General features: G+C 44.2%; 1 protein-coding gene across 1 annotated transcript; it reads left to right on the plus strand.

Moving 5' to 3' along the window:
- Window positions 1-797: 797 nt before the first annotated feature.
- Window positions 798-18,430, plus strand: LOC308376531 (A disintegrin and metalloproteinase with thrombospondin motifs 12-like; the record flags this gene model as incomplete). Its single annotated transcript, XM_080852900.1, is given in 24 exon segments — window positions 798-860; window positions 862-1,281; window positions 4,672-4,855; window positions 5,524-5,741; window positions 5,918-6,001; window positions 6,124-6,248; window positions 7,098-7,247; window positions 7,552-7,695; window positions 7,902-8,046; window positions 8,238-8,330; window positions 8,466-8,611; window positions 8,920-9,089; window positions 10,454-10,584; window positions 11,160-11,280; window positions 11,542-11,786; window positions 11,907-12,048; window positions 12,812-12,938; window positions 13,299-13,509; window positions 14,011-15,024; window positions 15,678-15,830; window positions 16,218-16,391; window positions 16,686-16,832; window positions 17,315-17,468; window positions 18,315-18,430. Coding segments are annotated over 24 exon segments (4,677 nt in total).
- Between the last annotated feature and the right edge of the window lie 5,057 nt (window positions 18,431-23,487).

Raw genomic sequence — 23,487 nt, forward strand, 5'->3', positions numbered from 1 at the left:
GTAGCCACACAGACGGCAAGATGCATGCACCGAGTCGCAGCGGTGGGTTCACTTGCAAATGCTAACCTTATATATGATCAAACCATATAGGAACGCTTGTCATACACAATTGTGTCCGGTCATGGTTTTATGAGTAAGGAGGGTAATTTATCTCAGCTTGGGCTTTCGCTGCACAGTTCCCTCAACTCCCTTTCGGTCCCTGCAAAGAAACTAGACACTAGCCTGTGGAACACTCCACCCCTTGCTAGCCTGGCGCTTTCTCACCGTTTACATGATATTCTTTAATTTCATGTCTGTGGGCTATGTTTCCCTTTTGGTAACAGATGCCGCAAACTTTTCATTCATGTAAGTGGTCGTAAGACCGTCTTTAACACAAACGAATCTTTTAATGACGCTCAACATTTTCTTCTTGTTTGATTTCGGTTAGAACTAAAATATGCAACACACGCGGGTGAGTCAAGCACTTTTTGTGTTACATTTTGTTTTCTTTTTGGCATCCGTCCACGTCGAGTGCTCTATTTCGGACAAGCTCTACTTTCCTGATGCAGAGCAAGGTTAGTATTACTTGAATACTCATAACAAGTGAGAACGGGACAGCCTTTAGGCTCCTGCATGCATGAATGGAACTGTGGTGAACGACAGAAAACTTCTCTAAACTACATATGTTGGAGTTAAGATAGTGATATATTAATAGAATACTTGGATTAAAACGCACATTTCTATCTGGTTCATGTACTGTTCAAACCATGGTTATGTTAATAGGACGAACCCTGTCGTTTTCTCTGTCTGCTAGACTTATGATCACAGCAAACTGTGCAGCAAATGCTGCCTTTCTAATGAGAGACCCTGTCAAATTGGTAGCCTAGCAGCTGGTACAGCATATACCCGCCTTCACCCTTTCAATATTGGTTTTCACCCACAGAGCATTTCATCAAGGCTCAATCAGACTTCTCAGATGTTCGTCCTGAAAAGGTCGACAGGAATGGACAGTACATGTCTTACTCTCTGTCTCATCACTTCTCAAGTGGACGTCACAAGAGAGACTTGGGATCTTCACAAGGTCGGGTTTATTACAATCTTCATTACAAGGGCAGGGATCTCTTCTTTAACTTGACTACCAACAAGCACCTGGTAGCAAATGACTACATATTGGAGAGACGTCACAGTGATCTGAATCATACACAACAGTTTGTATCCAAAGATAATGCCTGTCACCTAATTGGTACCGTCACCTACTCCAACCATGTGGGAAAAGCTGCCATCAGCACCTGTGAAGGACTGGTAAGTATCATAAATAGTAGTTGATATGTTGAGCTTAGTTAGTGCAAATTTGGCCACTTTCAGACAACCAGCTAGAAACGTGTAAGTCAATTAATGAAATGGCAAAAATTATTTGAGATAATTTCTAAATGAATGATTCGTGAACAAAGAAAAGCCAGTGGCATGTATTGGTGTGATGTTTTGATGCACATCTGCACATATTGAAACCTATTATTTCCTAATAGGTTGACCATATTAAGGTATATTTGTATTTGTATTCATAGTGATATTTGGTATCTGAAGTATATAGTATATTACTCTGTGGCAAAAAAAAGGGGGTTTAGAGACCTTTGGTAGTTCGAATTATGAAATTATCCAAATGAGCATCTATCTGAGGCTTGTCATTGCAGGGTTAGGTATCTGTGGTCTCTTTCAACCACAAAAGGCTTATTTGAGTATAAGTTATGGGTTAACCAGGATGGTCATGGATTGTCTGAGCAAACACAGTTTTTGCAGTGACACCAACTTGTCTATTAGTTTGACATTCACTGGCCCCCTGGGTATGTTTGCAAAGAAGAAAAAAGGAATTAGTCATAGATAGTGCGGGCTGTGCTATCTGTATATTCATTGACACAAAGTCCCATGCAGTGATGCAAAAGTCCTTCTCTGCTGAAGGTCTTCCCAGCAAAGTCTTACATTAATTGCATTTGTTTTGTTCCACCTTCATCCCTGCCTCTGTGAAGTAGATTTGAAGATGGCTCTGCTCTTGAAATGATTGTGAAACTGTCATAACACATCCATTGTGCACTACATCATATGCCCTTCCTCACGTGTCTCCTATGGCTTTCTGAAGCACAGGGTGAAATGTTTGCATAGTGGAATAAGTAGGTCAGGGCTTCCTAGACATCAGGCTCTTGAGATGGTGTTCAAAGGCAAAAATGAATGCCCCTGTTGTCAACGGAGATCAAGCAGCAAGATCAGGATATGCTGAAACATGGCGTGCAGAAAATACACAAAACTGTTTTCAGAAAGGGATTGATATGTCTCATGTTCATAATGCAGTATGCATTGTATTTCTGCAAACATTCTAAAGGTTTTATGCAGTGTGGACTTTTCATGGGTTTGAAATGTTTGACACACTTTCAAAGCCCGGCTTGTAGAGAGTCGCATTCAGATTACTTTAGTTCAATGACTCATTTCATGCAACATTGTAGCAGTTATGTCTGGCATCCGTGATGAAACAAGTACAGTCAGAGTGCTTCTCTGCCGTTCTAAAAACATGGCCTCCGTGGGAGGACCTGACTTGGCTGGATTGCAAACATTTGAAGGATCACAGCCTGATAGGTCAGTAACATCGGGGGAGTCAGATGAAATGTACATTTTGCCATTACTTTGTAAGGAACTGCAATTAAAACACGTTGAGCTGCTCCAAAGGAAAGTGGATGGGTTGTTTTTGTGAATAATAGCTCTCGCTACTTTGTTTGGCGTGTTGGCCGTGAAGAGTGAAAGAGTCTAATGAATGAGACTTGGCTTGGGACGCAGGCAATAGCAGGAGCACATGGCGTTGGAATGCATTTAGTAACAGTGTATTTATTGTTACTGACCTTGTTGAGCAGTGCCGATTTATCTGTCTTTTTTCTGCAAATGAACTCAGTAAAAACACATCTCCATTGTTATGCAAATCCATGAACAGAGAAGACTTCAGTCTGCCTCTGGTATGCCATAGTTGCTGATACAGAGTTGAACTGATGTCAGTTTTGGCAAAAGAGAAGAAAAAAAAAATTATTTCATGGCTGAAAGTTGAGTACTTTGTTGTATGTGTGTAGAAGTTTTTTAACCAGTCGTCACCAAAGAAGAAAGCCTAACTTTGGAATAAAATTACATAATTTGTTCGGGTTGCACAAATCAAAATCACAGGGATTTTTTTGCAGGCTTGACGCCTTAGATTTTTGCACAGAAGCGTTTTTGACCCACTGGAGAAATAAAGCACTTCCACATGGCTTCTGTATTTAGCAGCTCAACCTGTGTTATTTTAGTCTCCCTAGATGGAGGCACTTCAGAGTAATACTTTCTTCCTGCGAGATATTTAAGTCAAGGAGGAAGAGAGGGAATTCCACTCAAGTGCAAGGCACTGGTGCTGTTTCAGTTGGCACAGGAACCAGGGATTAGTTAACGTTTTCAAATGCGAGGCTCAGAATTTTGAGAGAGAAGCTCGCGCCTAAGTCTCAAGCCAGTCTTTGTTTTGGTGTTTGTCTTTGATGGGATAAGTGAGCCAAAACTTATCTCTCCATCTTAGTTTTTCTTTCCTTGATATTGAGAAGCTTCACATTCAGGACAAGCTTTTATCTGGTAGAATTTGTGTTTGGCTTTCGCTTGTTTGTGGAACCTGCGTCCTAGTCACAGTGAGGACTGTGTCTTACACAGTGCTTACTTTGGGAGAAATACTGTATACAGGAGAAAGACATTCTGCATGACATAGATTGAGGACACATCCCAGCACCTGTTTTTGTATCTACTGGGACTGATTTGTATCACAGATGGCAAGATGGGCGCTTCCATCTTAGGGAGACAGCTGTGTGACGTTTATGTCCGAAAACAAGATTGTATGCATTTGTGAACCACACATGAGGTTAGAAATGGTTTATTCACGTCACAACCCAATGTTCTGTCTGGATTTATATAGCAGGTTTACACCAAGGTGCCTTTCGCTTTCGCTCTCATAGCATTCACTCATTATGCCGTAGTCATTCTACTGTTTTGTGAGTGGGAAAAAGGGGGCCATACTTATTCTGCCTAACCCTCCAGTCCATGTGCAAGTCAGGACCGCAGAGAGATGGGCCCATGTCTCCAGAGCCAATCCCTGACTATTTTTTCCCCAGTCTCATTGTTTTTGTGCTGCGGCCTCCGCCATCGCCAGGGCTTGTTTCGACACAATTTTTACGGAGTGTGAATGACTCTAGGGAGTAATCACCCTTCAGTAGTCCTTCTGAACTAAAGGAAATGTCAGCACTGGCAGCAACTTGCAGGGCATACCTCAGCAGACAAAAGACTGATGCCTTACTGAGCCTACTTTATGAGGGAATGTGCCGTTGGGTGGGAGAGGAAAATACCTGCCTCGCGCTCACCATAGGTGTCTTGCGTTGGCTTCCGAAAAGAACACATTAAAAATGATAGCAGAGTGCCATAGCGGTGCATTTACAGGCATACCACCTGGGCATTGCATACTTATGGTTGAAAGAAACTGATTCATAAACTACTTGCAAATTTTTTGAATGAACTGGATGTTCACTTTTGGTGTTCTTTCCTGTGTGTTTTCCTGTGTGTGTGTGTGTGTGTGTGTGTGTGTGTGTGTGTGTGTGTGTGTGTGTGTGTGTGTGTGTGTGTGTGTGTGTGTGTGTGTTGCACCCGTAGAGAGGTTTTTTCTCCCTGCCAGAGGGGCTGTTTTTGATTGAGCCAGTGAAAGGTCACCCTGTGAGCCGCGAGGATCCCAAGGAGGCCCACGTTGTCTACCGGAGTCCGGTGACGTGGACGGCGCCCCGACATCGGCGGAGTGTCACAGAGCCAAAGGAGAGGCAGGGTGCCTGTGGGGTTAAAGGTGAGAGGTCACATATGGCAATGTCACGAGAGGGCAGGCTGATAAGAGAAGGGTTTGTGATGGCCTCAGGCCAGTGTCTGGGACTAGACAGCTTCCTTGGTCTACTGATACGTGTGTGTTTGTGTAAAGGCAGTGCAGGACCCCTTTTGAATTTGTACTGTTTGTGTGAAGAAATGTTCCAAACCTATTGGTGAAATTGTTAGTGAAAAATCTAATGTATTTTTAATGGACCAGCAGTTTATGCATACATAATGTGTTATTAGTTAAGGTTTTATGTCAGATGTAGAGGAGCAATCTAAAGGGCCTTTTCTACAGCCTGTTTAAGGTGGGAATGTTGCATCTTTACACTTCACCATTGTGTATAAAAGGTACGAACATAGAATGGTGGGTCGTTGTTTTGCCTTTAAGCTGGCAGAAGATAAAAATTGTCAGAGTTTTTAAGTCAGAGCTCCAACTTCAAGTTGCGTTCTAGTGCAATTTTTCAAGTTTGAAATATCCGAGTTCCAAGAGGTCCCGAACGCAGTATTATAGAAACTTTGTCAAATGTAACGCCTCTGCTACCAGAATGCTCTGTTTAAAAGGGTCTTAAATCAGACCTAGCTTGCTGTCCTCTGTCCCATCGCTGTTTGACAGTGTCATGACTTAAATACGTGCATCATCCGGGGTAGATGGCGCTGACTTCTCTCTCAGGGTGGAGCAGGAGAGGGACGCATGGGAAAAGGAGCAGCGGGACCAGTCGACTGGTGAGCCCGTTCCCCGCGGGATCTCTCGCCGCTCCGTCAGCAAGGAGAGATGGGTGGAGACCCTGGTGGTGGCCGACTCCAAACTCATGGACTACCACGGCAGTGGCAACGTGGAGTCCTACATCTTCACCATCATGAACATGGTGAGCGGATTTGTGTACTAATTGTTGTGGAGATGCAAGCTGTGCCGAATGATGATTTGCTGTGTTCAAGCCTTACACCTTGTCTTTTGATACTCTTAAGTGATTAAGTAAAAGGTTAAAGGTGTAAAGCACAGCCGGGCAAATGTATACTGAGTTGTGGTGCTCATAACCCTCAGGTTGCTGGGATTTTTCATGACGCCAGTATCGGGAACGCCATCCACATCATCTTGGTTCGCCTCATTCTTTTACATGGCGAAGAGGTAGCTACAAGATCTTATTTTTACTCCTATTATGTTTCACTGTTACCATGTGTCACAGGTAACACATTCTGCATCTACCAATGTAAAAGCACTCTTCTTATCATTGATGTTTTCTCATTTAGAAACAGTTGAAGATCGTTCACCACGCCGACACAACCCTTAACAGTTTCTGTACCTGGCAGAAGAATGTAAACCCCCAGAGTGACACACACCCTGCTCATCACGATGTGGCTGTTCTCATTACAAGGTTACACACACACACACGTCACCTGACCTACTGCCAGGGCCCTTAGACTTGGCACGTCTCTCCCTTTTCCTCATACCTGCCTGAACTCATCAGTGTCACTCTTGATTGGCTGAAAACACCTGATTTATCTAGCCAACTGCATTTTTATTACTCTGATTTTAATCAGGTTTGCTTGCAGCAAGGATAGACAGAGTGCATGAGGCTACCAGGATCAGGACTAAGAACACCTAGATTTGTGTGGACTGCAAGAGGGTTCCTTTTCATTAAGGCTACTAAGGCACCCATGGTGTTTTGTCCCTGTCCTTTTGTGTAGCGATGTGTAATTGAATTGTAATAACAGTATTATCATTTCTAATGGCTGCACTTCGCCCTGTAGTCATATACTTTGCTAAAACACTGACATGAGAACAGTGGTAATGTTAACTATAAACCCAATGCTTTGCATCTCAACGTAGGTGTGTTACTTCAAAAGATACACAGAACACCGAATCATGGAAAATCAGAGTGTCCTGGATAACACAGAATAATGGAAAATCAGAGTGCCCTGGAATGCACCTACCCCACCCTTTACCCCTCAAATACACACACACACACACACACACACACACACACACACACACACACACACACACACACACACACACACACACATGGTGTTGTTAGCACCTGATGTACCAGCTGAGCCACAGCAACGTAATAGTGGAAACTCAGTGTAGTGGAAACTCAAGAGTTCCTTGGAACACAGACTGACTTTTTGGCTTAGCCAGCCCCCGATACACACCTGCGGGGGGGATGGCTTCTGACTTGTTTCACACGTACCTGCCCTTTGTGTGTGTGTGTGTTTAACAGGAAGGACATCTGTGCAGGGGCCAACCAGCCGTGTGAGACTCTGGGCTTGTCCCACCTCTCTGGCATGTGCCAGCCACATCGCAGCTGCAACATCAACGAAGACTCCGGTCTCCCCTTGGCATTCACCATCGCTCACGAGATAGGACACAGGTGTGTGTGTGTGTGTGTGTGTGTGTGTTTGTTTGTTTTTATCAGTCAGTGTTTGAAAAAAAGGAGTGACCCACACAAATCTAAATTCTGTCGTGCAAGGAAGTGCCTTGCAGGTGTAACTTGAACCCCATGATTCACTCAGGTCAAAGCTGTGTTTGTTTTGCCACAAATCAACACTTCAACGCTTGTTCTGTTTGACCTCACTGTAAACTGATTCACCCAGATACTCTTTAGTGTGTGATAGAATGAATCCAGTGTGCTGAACATAAGTCATAACTGAGTCTGTTGTATGGTTCTCTTCCAGTTTTGGAATCCACCATGATGGTCAGGGCAATGACTGCGAGCTGTCGGGGAGACACCCCTTCATCATGTCTCGACAGCTGATGTACGACAGTTCCCCCCTAACCTGGTCCCCCTGCAGCAAGGACTACATCACTCGCTTCTTGGAGTGAGTGATTACATTTTTTCTCCTCTCTTGTTTCCCCTTTCCTTTTGCTATCCCCCCATCCCAGACTGCAGGTTTGAGTCACACTCAGCAGACTCAACACATCTGAAGAATATTACCAAGAAATGAAAACCACTCTGGTGTTTATCTTTTTCCACCACCACTAACTATTAACCTGACTTCTTGTTACCTTGGATACTGTGTTGCAGCCGCGGCTGGGGCTTCTGTCTTGACGACCGCCCATCCAAAAAGGACCTGACCACACCGCTGGCCACCCCGGGGGTAAAGTACTCCACGCACCACCAGTGCCAGCTGCAGTACGGCTCCAACGCCACCTTCTGCCAAGAAGTGGATGTGAGTGCCATGCGCCTTGCAGCATGCGTTTTTTCTCTCAGTGCGCTGTTCTGTTTCTAATGTGCTAGGTGGCTGTGAAATCTCATGCATTCTGATACGCTGAGATGCTGTTCTGTATGAAATGAAAAACATGTGGCTGTTCAAAATCTTTGTGTCAGCTTCAAGTCTGTTTTGATTTCTCTCGCTTGCAGAATGTGTGTCAGATTTTGTGGTGTTCTGTGAACGGGACGTGTCGGTCCAAACTGGACTCACCAATAGATGGTACCAAATGTGGCCCAGATAAGGTAAACAGGACCTTTTTCTTTCGACCTCATGATTTCCTCCAATGATTTCATTTACCTTTATGGAATTCGAACTTGAATAAGATAAATTCATGTCAAATTGTGTGTAAAAGCTTCTCCTTTGTGTATGGTGGGTAGTGGTGCATTTCAGGTGAGTGTGTGGTGGTGGGGAAACTTCCGGAAACAGTGAATGGGGGCTGGGGTCAGTGGAGCACCTGGTCTCACTGCACACGCACCTGTGGAGCGGGAGTGCAGACTGCCGAGAGAGAGTGCAACCAGCCTAAGTAAGTACTTCATTTTTCTCTTGTTACAGTAACCGATTGGAACTGTCTCAAAAGTCTATTTAGAGTCAGTCAGTGTTATTAGTGTCAGTCAGAGTCATACGCGGTGAAATGCCCGTTTTGCAGTTCTCTATGTATGGCTGAGTTGTCCTTGGCGCAGCTTCTCAAACCCAACAGTACTTTAAGGTCAAGATGTTTCAGACTTGACCCCGCGGCCCCAGCTATGAGAGAACAAAATCGCTGCGGACCAAGATCAACAAATTCCTGCTGTCGTGGCGCGACTGAACGGACGGTCTGTTTCCCCTCTCCAGGCCCGAGTTTGGGGGGAAGTACTGCACGGGCGAGCGGAAGCGATACAGGATCTGCAACATCAGCCCGTGCGCCAAGAAACACCCGAGCTTCCGTGAGATGCAGTGCAGCGAGTTCAACACAGTTCCATACCAGAACGAGCTGTACGAGTGGATCCCTGTCATGAGCACAAGTACTGACACCACTTCTGTATCATCACACTAAGATCCTCCTGTGGGCGACTGGTTAGGGATAGTTAGTTGATATTGTCCATTACTTCTCCACCAAATGTTATCCTACTGTGGTTCATTAATTCATTAATTCATTCATGCACAGCAAACAGACTGTTCTCTGTTTGATGCCAGATAGTACGGGGTTAAATCATTATATCGCCTTTCCTGTGACCGGTCAACAAATCATAGTTTATGTAGTGAGGTTGCACAGCCCTACACACATTTTTTAATTTGAGTAGGCCTCAGTGGCCTACACAAAACCTATTGTATGTGGTTCTTTAATCCTCCATTTTTCTATACATATTTGCTATAGGGATATGTATGTGTTCAGTTTGCCTTTAAGATGAATGCTGCACTTAACACATGAAATTGCAAGTATGAACATTAATGAGTCCTCCTTGAGCAGGATCCAGTCTCTAAGGAACAGCATGAGGAAGGTTTAGATGCCTTGTCATCATGCCCATAAGACAAAGCCACACAAGCTCCTTGTATTGCCAGTGGTTCTTCAGTCATTTCCAGGGTCTCATAGGTTGACGTCAAGGAAACCATGAACAACTAAACAAACCCTTGGTCTCTGTGTGGCAAAAGACCGGAAAATCTCAGTCAAATAGGAAAGTTGTTGGCCCATCTTAGCCGTTCTTGTGGTGTGTTAGAAGCATGACTGACAACAGCTGAACATAAATGTAGCTATTTTACACACTGAAAAAAACCCACTAATCAGTTATCGTTGTACTTTCTATACAGTCATTGTGGCCTGTGTGTTAAGATTAACAAATCATTTGTGACCAAATGTTATTCTGCAACTAGTACCACAGTAGTTCATACATAGATACACAGAATAGATCAGGTCACATGTTCAAATTCTGGTTAGCTTTCCAGATCTAAGGTGGATGTTTGCCTTGATGTAAAATAACAGCTAGTTCTTACATGGATAGCTTACTACACAGACACCACTGATTGTAGACATTTATAAGCTTTAACACAAGCAGCAGAAATAACAAGGACAGAGTCTTCATACCATTCTGCAGCAGGTTAAGACAAGCCTGCACCACCTCAGGCTTTTGTGCTCCATAATGTCTGAGAGTTACCTGATCTAGTCTCTCCTGGTTGCCTTCTTTTTCCAATCCATAACATACCATATTTGAACGCTAACCAGATCGCCTCCTTTCTTGAAACAGACTATATACCAATTAATTTGTAAATCCTATTTCATACAGAGTAAAACTGATTTCTTTCAAGGTGTTTTGATGATGTCTGCAAAGATGTAAGAGCACTTCCTCTGTCTCCACCTTACCGTGCTCTTCTGCGGCCATTCTGGTGACAGCTAGCCCGTGTGAGCTGCATTGCCACCCAGTGGACGGAGGCTTCTCAGAGAAGATGCTGGACGCCGTGAGCGATGGGACCTCCTGCTTCACGAACAGCAGCAGAAGCATATGTATCAATGGTGTGTGCAAGGTACTGTGGCCATGCATGTCTCTGTGTCTGTTCTATTATACGAAAGATTATATAAGTATGATAATGTTGAATCCACGTGTGAATCATGCCCAATTTATTTGTTAGCCACTTTGTGTGATTGTTGAGCAGCTGACTTTGTTGTTGACTTTGTCTCGTCAAATAAGGAAAAGCCAAGTATATTCACACCTGAACAAGTTTTAACATATTTTTATGACATTGAATCCATAGCATACGGATAGCAAAACAATTAGCAATGGATACATGGTAGACGAAATGAGGTTGGCCTATTCCACCAATATGGATTCCTGCCTGTATTTTGTAGGTACACAAAAGGTATGCAATACATGCAGATTTGCAATACCCTAGAAAGAGGAAAGATAGTTCCCTCCTTTGTAAATGTCCAATCATACTGAACTATTGTCTTATCAATGCACCACCTTGCATTCACAGTAGGGTACAGTTATTTTATTATGTAAAAAACCCTCCATAATTCCCTGCTGTTTAATGGGTCCCTGTGGCTCTGCCTGTTCCCTCCTGCCCCCGTTATTCACCCTGCTATATCTGGATCCTGGCAGGCCGTTGGATGTGACTATGGCATCGACTCCAACGCAGAGGAGGATCGCTGTGGGGTTTGTCTGGGGGATGGCTCCACCTGCCAGACAGTCCATGAGAACTTTGATCAGCCAGATGGCTACGGTAAGGATCAGGCTCTTGGGGCCTTGCCAGTGTGTAACAGATATCTCTCATGGTGGAGTTATTTTTCACCGTCAGTTCATGTGGTGCCAGTGAGTGCACCTGGAGTGCAACATTGTCATACCTTTGTACGATGAGATTGAGTGGTATATAATAATGGTGTGATATTTTTTTATCAGGAAGTGAGGAACATGAAACCTGTTGTTGTAATGCTTTGGATATTTGTGTCTGGAGTCCATCACTGGAATCTCGTTTGTCCTGCAGGTTATGTAGACATGGTCGTGATCCCTGAAGGCGCCAGGGACATTTTCATCCAGGAGCGAGGGGAGGCCGGGAATTTCCTCGCCATGAAGAGGCCTAACTCGGAGGACTATTACTTAAATGGGAATTTCATCATCCAGTGGAACGGAGAGTACAACGCGGGAGAAGCCAAGTTTTTCTATGACAGGATAGGCAACCTGGAGAACCTGACATCACCAGGACCCACCACTGAGCCAATTATGATCCAGGTATGTGTTGCCCTGGTGATCAATCCCAGATAGACCATACCAACATTATATCCATTATAAATGTATGGTCAATACTAGGTTCTGTGAGATAAGCTCTGAAAAGGAAATGTTGGTGCTCAGTTGCTGTTCCAAGAGACGAATCCCGGGATCAAATACGAGTACACCATAAAGAGGGAACGACAGAGTGGGAATGATGTCCCGGAGCCGGAATACAGCTGGAGGCACGGAGCGTGGACTGACTGCAGCACCTCCTGTGGAATAGGTGGGTTACTGCAACCCAGATTATGACTCCCAGTCAAACCTGTGATTTCCACTCAGTCACTCTAGAGAAGTTTTGTTATCAACAGTCAGCTGTTCCAGCACAGCTAAGCCAGGTACAGAGCATGTTTCTGCAGCTCAACTACAAGACTGAAATGCACTAAGGTCGTGGGGTAAATTCCCAGCTCACATGCTGATAAAACAGTGTACCCTAGCTGTGGTGTAAGTCACTTTGGATAAAGACATTTGATAACTGTCCTCAGTGTAAATAAATATTTGAGCACAGACTTGAAGGGGGCCGGTTTGACAAAACCTCAGTGGTCAGCACACAGTATCTTGTGCTCGCATTGGTTTTCTGGCCTTTGTGGATTCCTGGTTGTGAATCATAGGGAAAATTCCTCCTTGACTGTGTCATGTGTTTGCTCACCGAAAGCAGGCAATGGGGGTCGGCAGGAGTGGATCATTCTCCCTGTACCATTAGAGAGTGATTCACATGTTTTATTGTGCAAGAACTGGCCTCCACAGATTAGTGAACCTTAGCTGTGGAGGGAAGAAACAGCTTTTGAAACATCCCATCCACTCGCTGACAGCTGTGATAGCGGACAACACCTAGTCTGTGGAGAGAGCATAGCAACACCAATGGGCCAGTGTGCTACTCATAAGGGTGGAGAGTTATGAGATTATTTAAGCGCATTGTAAGGTATGGCTGTTGCTTCAGAACATATTATTCACAAAACATTCACTCTTTAATTTCCTGACATTTACAGGTGAACAGCTTCAGCCTGTACGATGCTTCGAACGGGATATCGGTGTGGTGGATGAAGTTTTGTGCGACCCTGAAAACCGCCCTGAAGACCGCTATCGAAAGTGTAAAATCATGGACTGCCCTGCAAGGTTTATATTCGTGACTCCATTTGTTCTCGTTTAAAATTGATTTTTGAATCAACGCCCAATCAAAAGAAAGTTGAAGATCTACGTTGTTGTAGGATTTTCAGGAACTGCTTTTCCGTAATGCTAATAGCAGTGTAAGCCAACCTCAATAGGTAGAGGACAGGTTAACTTGGATAACCACAGAGAGTTAACACAACCTAACCTAACAACACCCTGCTAAGAAAGTAAAACTTCGGCATACCCAGAATTTAGCATCAACCCCTATGAAGTATCATTCAGCTGCAGCTGCCCCTAGCCTCCAGACGTTAGTCTCACCTGATGTTCTATTACCCCTGTCCTTACCTGCTGTTGCCTACCCCTCAGGTGGTGGGTCGGGGGTTGGCAGCCGTGCACGGCCACCTGCGGTCTCTCTGGTGTGAAGAAGAGGACAGTCCTCTGCGTGCGCACTGTGACAGGGGAGGAGCGCGTGCTGCACCACGCAGACTGCAGGCACATGCTGAAGCCCAAGCCAGTGGTCCCCTGCAACAGGGACATGCCCTGCACCTCAGACTGGGCCGTGGGCAACTGGAATGAGGTCAGTTCACGTAGCTCAAAGTGTTATGATATAGCTCAGTGGTTTTGTCATTGGGTTTAAATGTACATGCTTCCCAGCACAAAACCAACTACTATGTGTCTTCAGGTGTCTGCTTGCATAATAGGGGTGGAAATTGCCACAGAGGCAATGATACCATACTATTATATTTAATGATATTCATGCCACGTTACAATATTATTGCAATTCTTCGTATTTTACGATACAGCAAGTATTGCGATTTGATTCTGTGATAGATTTTGCTTTATTTCTCCCATATATCATGACTTGTAAACTGGGAGTCTCTGCCGCCATCTTGGCGCGGACTTGAGAAACAATGTAGAAGCAGATGTATGTACCAAAACAAAGTTTAAATCATAATATAAAATAAACAAATATTGAAAAATAATATTACGCCGGAAGATATCACGACACTACACTACACTACAACTATCTTTTCTCCCATCTCTACTGCATAAGACAATTTATGTTAAATATCCTCAGTGTCCTGTCACCTGTGGAGGAGGAGTGCGTTCCAGGGAGGTCACATGCATCGCTGAACCTAAAGACCGCTGCAACTCCACCACCAAGCCTCGCTCCAAGTCCCTGTGTGGCCTCCTCAGCTGCTCCGGCCAAAAGTCCATGTACCACCGGATCTCCCCCAAGCGAGGCCCGACGCAGGCACCCGTCACCACCTCTGCAGCACCAAAGACCGACCCAACCACACCGCTGACACCAACCGCAGCAGCCAGCACGCCGCAGCTCCCCACCGCCTCTGACATCCTGCACACAGATGATTACGACTTAATCGTGGTGGGGAACGCCAGCGCGGCTCCAGACGTAGCGCCTGCTGGCAGGAAGACCAAAGGCTCTGGGGCGGCCAGGGAGGAAGTGGAAGAGGAGGAGGAGGAGGAGGAAGGAAGCAGCGCTGATCCTCAGCCAGGCACTGGATCTAATTACACCCCGGGATACGATTACATTGTAGACGTTTCCGATTCTAGGAATGACAGGGTCGTGGACGTGGTCACCTCCATGACAATGCCCCCCTTGAGGACTACCACACAGCCACATACAGTCAGGCCATTGTTTACAACCAAAGTGCCCCTTCACACCACGACACCTCGTGGGGTGTACTGGACCCCACGCGCCACCTCAAAAGCCAAAATCACAACGCCTTCCGTCAAACCTGTTAGAAAGTGGACGCCAAAGCCGAGAACCACGCCACTGCCTAAAACCACGCCACTGCCCAAAACCACGCCACTGCCCAAAACCACCTCTAAACCTAAGTCGAAGTCGGCGAACATTTCCCGAACCACAGGGGCTCCGGCACACACTGTGAAGGTGCTGAAATACCAGAAGACCTCAGTGGCCCAAAAGACCACCAGCAAGAGCCCCCAGGTCAAGAAGCTCAAACACAGACCAGGAAGTCCAGTTAGCACCACCAGTGCCTATGGCAACCTCAACGCCAGGGATCACATTGGCATGGATGTCTTCTGGGTGGTCGGGAACTGGAGTGGGGTAGGTTGCTCTGCTCTGCATGCATGTAAAGAAGATGGGTGTCGTTTAGGGAGAGGCCCAAGCACTGAGCAGTCTGCTGGTCGTCCTTTAAGGACAGGCACTCAGTGGACAACTGCTGTAGTAGGAGGTGATTTATTATAGGGATTTATTTGTCCACACTACTTATCAACACATACTTACTTCTATTTGTATGCGCTTCAGTGTCCTTTGTCCTCTTGTCCTGAATAAATGGCTAGATTTACGAGTGCCCTAAGTAGGCTGCTTGGCAGAGCCTAAAGGCCATTGAGGCCTAGATAAAGGTTGTGAAAGGAAAGATTTCTCCCTGCCTCAGTTTGTCATTGATCCAAAACACAAAGCTGGAAGTTAGCACAGCAGTGAAAGAAGTAATTATTCCATCTGTGTTGTTTCATATTGTGTTCACTGTGCAATGTTATGTTGCATTGCAAGATGGCAGTGTTGTGTTCATTTGTGGACTGAACAACCATGTACTGAGCTGTTCTGGGGTGCGTTTCCCAAAAGTGTGTTGAAAATCTGCCATAGTCGAATGCTTCTGGGAAACGCAGACCTGTACCAGACCAGGTTCTGCACTTGACTCTGTTTCCTTGTATATTGAATGCACATTTACCCACCTGCTTGCTGCCGCCCTGCCCTAGTGCTCCACCACGTGTGGGCTTGGTGCCGAGTGGAGGGCGCTTGTGTGCAGCTCCCCTCAGGAGGCCGACTGCGCGAGCGTCAAGAAGCCCGAGCCGGCACGCAGGTGCAACCTCCGGCCCTGCACTGGCTGGAAGGCAGGCAACTGGAGCAAGGTGAGCACCCTCCTTGAAGCTGCTGGTGCACTTCTATGGCACATGGAAGCACAGTATTAGTACTGTGCATGTTCACAGTCAGTTCAGATAGAGGTTGTTAACAAGCAATCTTAGGGAGCAGTAAGTGCTAAAATACATTTAAATTATTATTTTTTTAAATAAAAGAATATCCTTTTTTGTTGAAATTGCATAGCTAACCCAGGAACATCTTTGAAAGGGGTCATTGTAGAACAGATATCGATTTTTAGAAGTCCTTTTTGGTAATTGTGCTTTTTGTTCAGTCAATATCATTACCTCACTAGCAAAATGAGTCAGATTCCTAAGATGCCATCAAGAGTTTTCCCAAACCCTGTCAGAGCTTTGTGGTGCTTGTTTGTCCCGTTTCAGTGCCCCGTGGGCTGCAGTGAGGCCATGCGCCATCGGGACGTGCAGTGCCTCGACAAGCAGAGCAAACGCCCACTCAGGCCCTTCCACTGCCAGGCCCTGACTCAAAAACCACCCAGCAGCCTGCCATGCAGCACTCTGCCCTGCCTGCAGTGGAAGAGCTCCCCCTGGGGGAAGGTAAGGGACCTGCATGTCATGTTTCCCTAGTCAGGATTTATACTGCGGTTCAGTCCCAGAAGATGAAGTGGTGGCTATGAATTGGCAATTGATTACACGTGTATTTATTAGTGTGGGAGTGGGATTGATCAATAAATACCACTCAGAGCAAATAGTTATATGATGTCAATATCACAATTTTCAGTATCATATTGATTTGTCACTTTTAGTTATCTCAAAACCTAACCCTAACCCTAAGTGACTCAAATGAAACAGCTGAAATACCATTATGCCGTATATGTATTCTCCACTCAGTGCTCAAAGAGCTGTGGTGGGGGTCTAAGGGAGCGTCTGGTGTACTGTCCGGCGTTCCAACGCTGCGACACCACCCAGAGGCCAAACTTCACCGAGCCCTGCAACCAGCAGCCGTGCACACACTGGGACGCTGAGAACTGGGCAGAGGTGAGACCCTCTCCTGACAAACACCATAGCCCTGCACTCCTCGAAACTGGCCCCGGGTAGTCATGATTGTTATTGACGCTGAAATGAACTTAAGCAGTGATGGTCGCGGTCAGCATACCTGTAGCTGATGTGAGGGGTGGCGTTGAGGTCTGCTGTTGGCAGGTCAGCCCTTAGGATACGCAGCAGGAGGAATTCCTCGATTTATTTGATCTCCCTCTGACTTGGTTGGAATCTAGGTTGCGCCATTCACAGTTGAATACTGTTATGCTGCATGTTAGCCAGCCTTCACCAAGGAGTAGCCACAGTGGCCAACACCAGACATACTTAGTGATGCATAGCCTACATTTACGGATTCTCAGAATCTCACCCTGTCATGCTGTGTTTTAATGCTATTTATTTGCCTGCTTGTGTGTGTGTGTGTGTGTTTGTACATGTTTGTGTGTGTGGTTGTGTGTGTGTGTGTGTGTGTGTGTGTGCATCAGTGCTCACAGAGCTGCGGTGGCGGGGTGCGTAGCCGCAGCATCAGATGTGTGAATGATGAATCAGGAGAGGAGGAGAGGGCCGGCCTGTGCGGGAGAAGCAGCCGGCCTGACAGCTCCCAGGAATGCAACCCTCAGGAATGTAAAACGAAGACGGGTGAGTCGGGATGGGAACGTCGGGAGCTGTTTCTCATTCACCAAGCCCCAAGCATGACCACCGTGCGCTGGTGACCTCAGTTGACTCTCTGGAGAGCGGCTTCTCAAAAGAAGCGCTGCACGTGGATACACTGACGTTATAGACGTAAAAATGCATTAATAAGTGACATACATCAGTATGCATTGATAAGTGACATACATCAGTATGCATTGATAAGTGACATACATCAGTATGCATTGATAAGTGACATACATCAGTATGCATTGATAAGTGACATACATCAGTATGCATTGATAAGTGACATACATCAGTATGCATTGATAAGTGACATACATCAGTATGCATTGATAAGTGACATACATCAGTATGCATTGATAAGTGACATACATCAGTATGCATTGATAAGTGACATACATCAGTATGCATTGATAAGTGACATACATCAGTATGCATTGATAAGTGACATACATCAGTATCCATTGATAAGTGACATACATCAGTATGCATGGATGTGATTTAACATGTACCAAGTCCACTGTAGTACACCCAAAATATTCCTTGATTTCCTTGCTCTGTTTTTTCCGTCCTGTTTCTGTTTCAACTGTTCGGGTTCAGGGAGCAACAGAATGCCGTCACAAAGAATCTGTTAGAGAGGGAATTTACATTTTTGTCAGGCCACCACTTTGTTCGCAATATTAAATCATTTACATAGATACACTGAAAGACTTCATGAAAAAATGGATACATTGTGATTTGGGACATTGATTTGCACATTTTAAAATGTCTAAATGTGTTATTTGGTATAGAGTCAGACACATTTATTGAGCACTGGATCTCTGTCCACAGGTCCGCCTTGCAGGAAGAACAGCATGTCCAGCCGGTTCTGTGCGAAGCTGAAGCTTCTGGGTCGCTGTACCCTCAGGTCTGTTCAGAAGCAGTGCTGCGTCACCTGTATGGCTTGACTGGACACGCGGCACCGCCGGCACTCCCTCCAGCGCGCCACGAACGAAACGGACACCTATCCTGACCAGGAGTCACGTGACACCAGGAGCCGGGTCAGCTCCTCTGTATACTGAAACACCCTTGCCGTCACAGTCCATGGAACCTCTCAGCCATTTTTTGGACTTGAATGGCAGCGTGTGGTGCTAGTGTTTTGGTCCATTGGGAGCTCTTATTGACATTCCTTAGCGCTTTTTCAGTATAATTACCAAACGCGGTCATACTCAGTTTACCATCATCAGGTGCATCTATACTGTTTGCTGCATTTTGCAGCCCGCACTCCTATAGTCTTTTCTCATTTTGGCTCCACATTTGTCCATTTCCTCATACATGCGCAACAGGCTGAGCTGAGGATAAATGAGAAAAATAATTATGTCACTTTTGAACATTATATGGTTTTTATGGTTTGTAATAAAAATGCACAGTTCTAAGAGCATCAGTACGTCCTGATCATTGGAATTTACTAAATAGTCTACTTTTGCGCCTGACCACTATCTGCCGGCTCCCTAAGGTTAATATCTTGGGTCAAAAGCATCCCTGTGTTATCGAGCTGCTACTTGTAAACATCGCCTCCCAGCTCTCCAAAGCACTTTATGTTTTTCTAAGATTGCAATGTCTTTTCATGCTCAAGTTAGCTGACAATTGTAATTGATTATTGTTTTCAGAACAGACTTGAAAAACTGCCCATTCCCAAGGATGTTAAAGTCGTGTTGAGGATAACATTATAAGCAAGCATTTTAGCAGTTGAAAATATTAAGGGGTTATACCTTTATTATTGTAACTACTAAAATTGCATTTTCTTTTATTATTTGAAAACATAATTGTAAGGAAATTATGAATGGGAGAAAGTTAGATAGTCTTCATTATTCCCCTTTACTTAGGAGATATACAGTTTAAGTACTGATATTTAGTTGTGGGTTTGTATGACTTCCCGGTGTCTCATATCAGACCTGAAATGATTGATTGTAGATTCTTCCTTTATCAAATCAAGTCCTTGACACTGAATTCTGGTGTAGTCAAGATTGAATCCTGTACAGTCTAATGACTATTCATTTAAGGAATACAGGATTTAAACATTTGTCAAGTACATGTATTTCAACTTATTTTATCTTTTTAAGGAGCTTTGGAACTATGGTACTATAAAGATGATATCATTGTGGGTTTTGGATCAGTGTAATCGATGCAAATATTTGAATTAAGTGCAACACCCTTTACACTTCCTTTGACTCTACAAAGGCCTGTTTGTAAACTCACCAGATCGATACTGGCCCCATCTCTCATTCTGGACACGAAATTCTATGGAGGATGCGTCTCCTGACGTGTTTCTCTCTCTCTGAGCTCGGCGCTGGTTCTGGTGGTGGTGCTGCTGCTGTATCACACAGCTCATGGTCCACAGACACCCAGGAGAAGTTGCATGAAGTGTTGCAGGTCATCACTCTGTGGCCTTGAGTAGAGGCCAAAATATTATAATAATTAAAAATAAATAAATAAATTTAATATGCTTCACAGCTTATCAAGTGCTGCTGATACTGTGTGTCATTTCTGTTGATGAATCAATAAAAGCAGTGGGGGGAAAAAAAATCTGCCTCGCCTCAGAGACTGAATGCCTTGTGTGCGGCAACCTGTGCTGTGTAATGCTACAGGGGCATCTTCCTTTGGTGGAGAAAACATCAGAGCTCAAGACGGAAGAAATGCATTCTCAACCTAACATGAGGTTTCTCTACATGGTCAAAAAATACGATTATGGACACGTCAAGTCCTCAAATGGTGCAGCACGTTAGCAGATTGCCTTTGGTGAAACTGGATGCCATCCTCTGATGTGTCTCATGTTTTCCTGCTATAAGAACATTGCACCACACTTGCGCTGCACTTAATTCTGAAGTCAGAAATATATAACGTGCATAATGCATGTTATGCCCTGCCTGAAAAGTGAGGGTCACTTGAAACCTCTACCTATCATAATTCAGAAATCTACATATACGTATATATATTATATATATAATACATAATAACCTTATAACTATTATATAACTATGACCAGACTCAAAGCTCTTGAGATGGAGGCATTGTGCTGCGTCTTCATTGTTATTTACATTAGCATGTCTGACCTCCTGACACCTCTCCATCCTTGTCCCCTGTCACACCACACGGCCTGGGCTCGGCTTACACGGCTCAAATTCAATTAGGCCAAATTGTGGTTCCTTCTGTTCCTGTTCACCTGATATGGATGGGCTGGTGGATGGTGGCCCAGCAAACAGTAGCTGTCACCCAGCAACATCACTGAGCTCGTTAGGAATGTAATAAGTAAGAAAACACTTCCTCGAATCTGGGAGTGTGGCACCTTAGCTTGAAAGCATTTTGTGACACAGCATGTTGAATGGAGAATTACCTTACCACAGTTTCCACGCTGTTATGTAAGAGTTTCCACATGCATTGTCCAAACAGCTTGTTTATTTATAGGTGTGTAGCGCATGGAGATGTGTGTATTTAAACATGTAGAGCGCTAAAAACCTTCAGTGAAAAAGTGTCATAAACAATCAAACAACCTAATTTCTAGTGGACCCCTACTATCCAGAAAGGGTTCTAGAACAACTCCAGCACACTCGGGCTCGTAAATGTTGTGCCCATCTCCCACTTATCCAGTGGCACTTTCAAATCGGATTTCATGCCAAATGAGACCATGTCTGACCTGTAAATAAATTCCGCTGCCTTTCGGAAACTAATCCATTCATCTGTCTGTGATGTAAGTGAGCAGTCACTCATAGATGAAGATAACATTACTAAACATCTATAGCCCAGAGGAGGCAAGGAACAGGAACCTCGTCATTGTAATGGGATCCCTCAATGCCATTTGATGACGCGCGGCTCATCAAATATTTATGTTTGGTGACTGGCAAAAAAGGAACCCGGAGTCAGTGATCACATTGAAGCCCACTCAGCAAGTGCCTTTTGTGTTAGGCAATACTTATTTTCATGTCTATGGATTTCTGTCTTTTTGTACCTAATTAGCTAATGACGTAGCCAAAATCAATGAAGTGCTCTTCAGCATTTAGCTGAGGCACTTGACAAAATGCTGACTAGTTTTAGGCCATCATCAGAGCATTTTGGTTGATTGATTTGCATTAGGTTGGACTGCATGCATATTATATGAATTGCATGATTAGTTGACCACACAAATTTCATAATCTTTGATAATGATAACTTTGATAACCAATGTTTTGATAATCAACAGTAGTAACACAAATCATATGACCCAATTAAATGAATTTGAAAGTCTTTATTTATTCTTTATTTCACATCTACTACAATCTCACTCCAATTGTTATTATTCATGTTTGAAAACAAAACTTATAATGAACTGCTGTTGCAATGTGGCATTAATCTGAAGCAATTTAAACATTTCAAGTTGCTTTAAGAAATGATTAATTGTTACCCACTGGAAACAAAGGAAAGTACCAGCATTGAAACCATCTTGGCTACTGCAGTACGTATTCCCATTCTGGTTATTTGCACTCTTACCTCACCAGCTGATTTACACTGAGGTGACCTTTGTGAAAAATGCACCTCCAGCACGGGTGCATGTCCTTCTGAGAAAGAGAGCGAGAGAGAGAGAGAGAGAGAGAGAGAGCGCAAGAGAGAGAGAGAAGAAAATGCCATTCAAAATGAATCATATTTTTCAGGGAGATGTAATTGAGTAATAAAAAAAATGTTATAAAGGGGACATACTCATCTGGATGAGATCTGCTTGACTCAGGCTGGGGCACTGGCACCCTCATTCCAGCCTAAGACCTTTATTAAAGAACAGGTTTGCAGGCTCCTGCTCCGGGAAAGACAGATTGCCTGCAGCGAGGATGAGTATATGTTCACTCCACAGATCAACTGTCCTGGTGTATATTTTATATAACTTAAGGCTGGTGACATGACGTCATTCATTTACATACAAATACGGTTCTTTTCCTTTTCACATTGGGTGTATGAGTGTTTTGTTGAATATTGAGACTTGTAATACCCAAGTTTTGGTTGTTGTAGTTGTATTAATGTGCATATGTGCAATATTTTTTTTTTCGGTTGCAGAATTTTGCATGGACTTGTCCAGTGTAGCTGGTTTTTGTTGCCTTATTGTCAAACATTTGTTTCTTTCTGTTCCACACGAACAGGTCTTACACAGCAGTTCATTATAAACGAGAAAAATACCACATACAAATGTTTAGAACAAACCATTTTTGTTCTAGCAACATAATGATGTCATCCATCAAAGCATGATTTAGGCATAATGTGATTTTTCTTCTTGATTTTAATGTTCAATATTTCCTTGGTTCAGTAAAAAAAAATCACAAATGAGTGCTGTTTTTGATCTTCACTCATACAACGCTCAAGAACACATGGGAGTACTGCTCTTTCTCTCTGTGAACCTTGAAGAGAAAGGCCCAGAGATAGATCAATAAAGATAATGTAACAACTAAATCCGAGATCACAGGGGGAGATAACACCCTCGGCCACTCCACCCCAAGTCCTCCAAATCTCACTTATATTGCATGTGGCAGAGACAGGAAAACAACGATAGATGCTCACGTTGTGATCATATTTGCTTTTCGGCTTTCAAAGATATCCTGTGAATCAAGATGTGAGAAGGAGGGCACCACTCTGTGAAATACCTGAAGCGGATCCTGGGCCACATGAGAGAAAACAAAGACTGCCAGAGAGAAACCGTGCGGAGAGCACGCTTCTTTTTGTGTGTGAACATATCTGAATATAGGCCAAATATTTTACACCATCTTTATGTTGAACAGATGTGCTGTCTTAAGAAGATGAAGAAAGGACGAATATTTCAAAGTTAACACAAAAGACCCCGGATTATTAGAGTGGCACTTAAAATGGCAAAAACTCTTTTGAGAGATTGGTCTAATTTAATTGAATTAATTGCAGCTTTTTCCACCCTAAATCCAATGGTCAATTCACTCAGGATTGTTGGGGGTAGGGGTGTGCAACACAAGGAAGCAAAGATAAGCTAACAATGTTT

This window comes from Sprattus sprattus, assembly GCF_963457725.1.
Source record: "Sprattus sprattus genome assembly, chromosome: 15".
NCBI classification, from domain to species: Eukaryota; Metazoa; Chordata; class Actinopteri; order Clupeiformes; family Clupeidae; genus Sprattus; species Sprattus sprattus.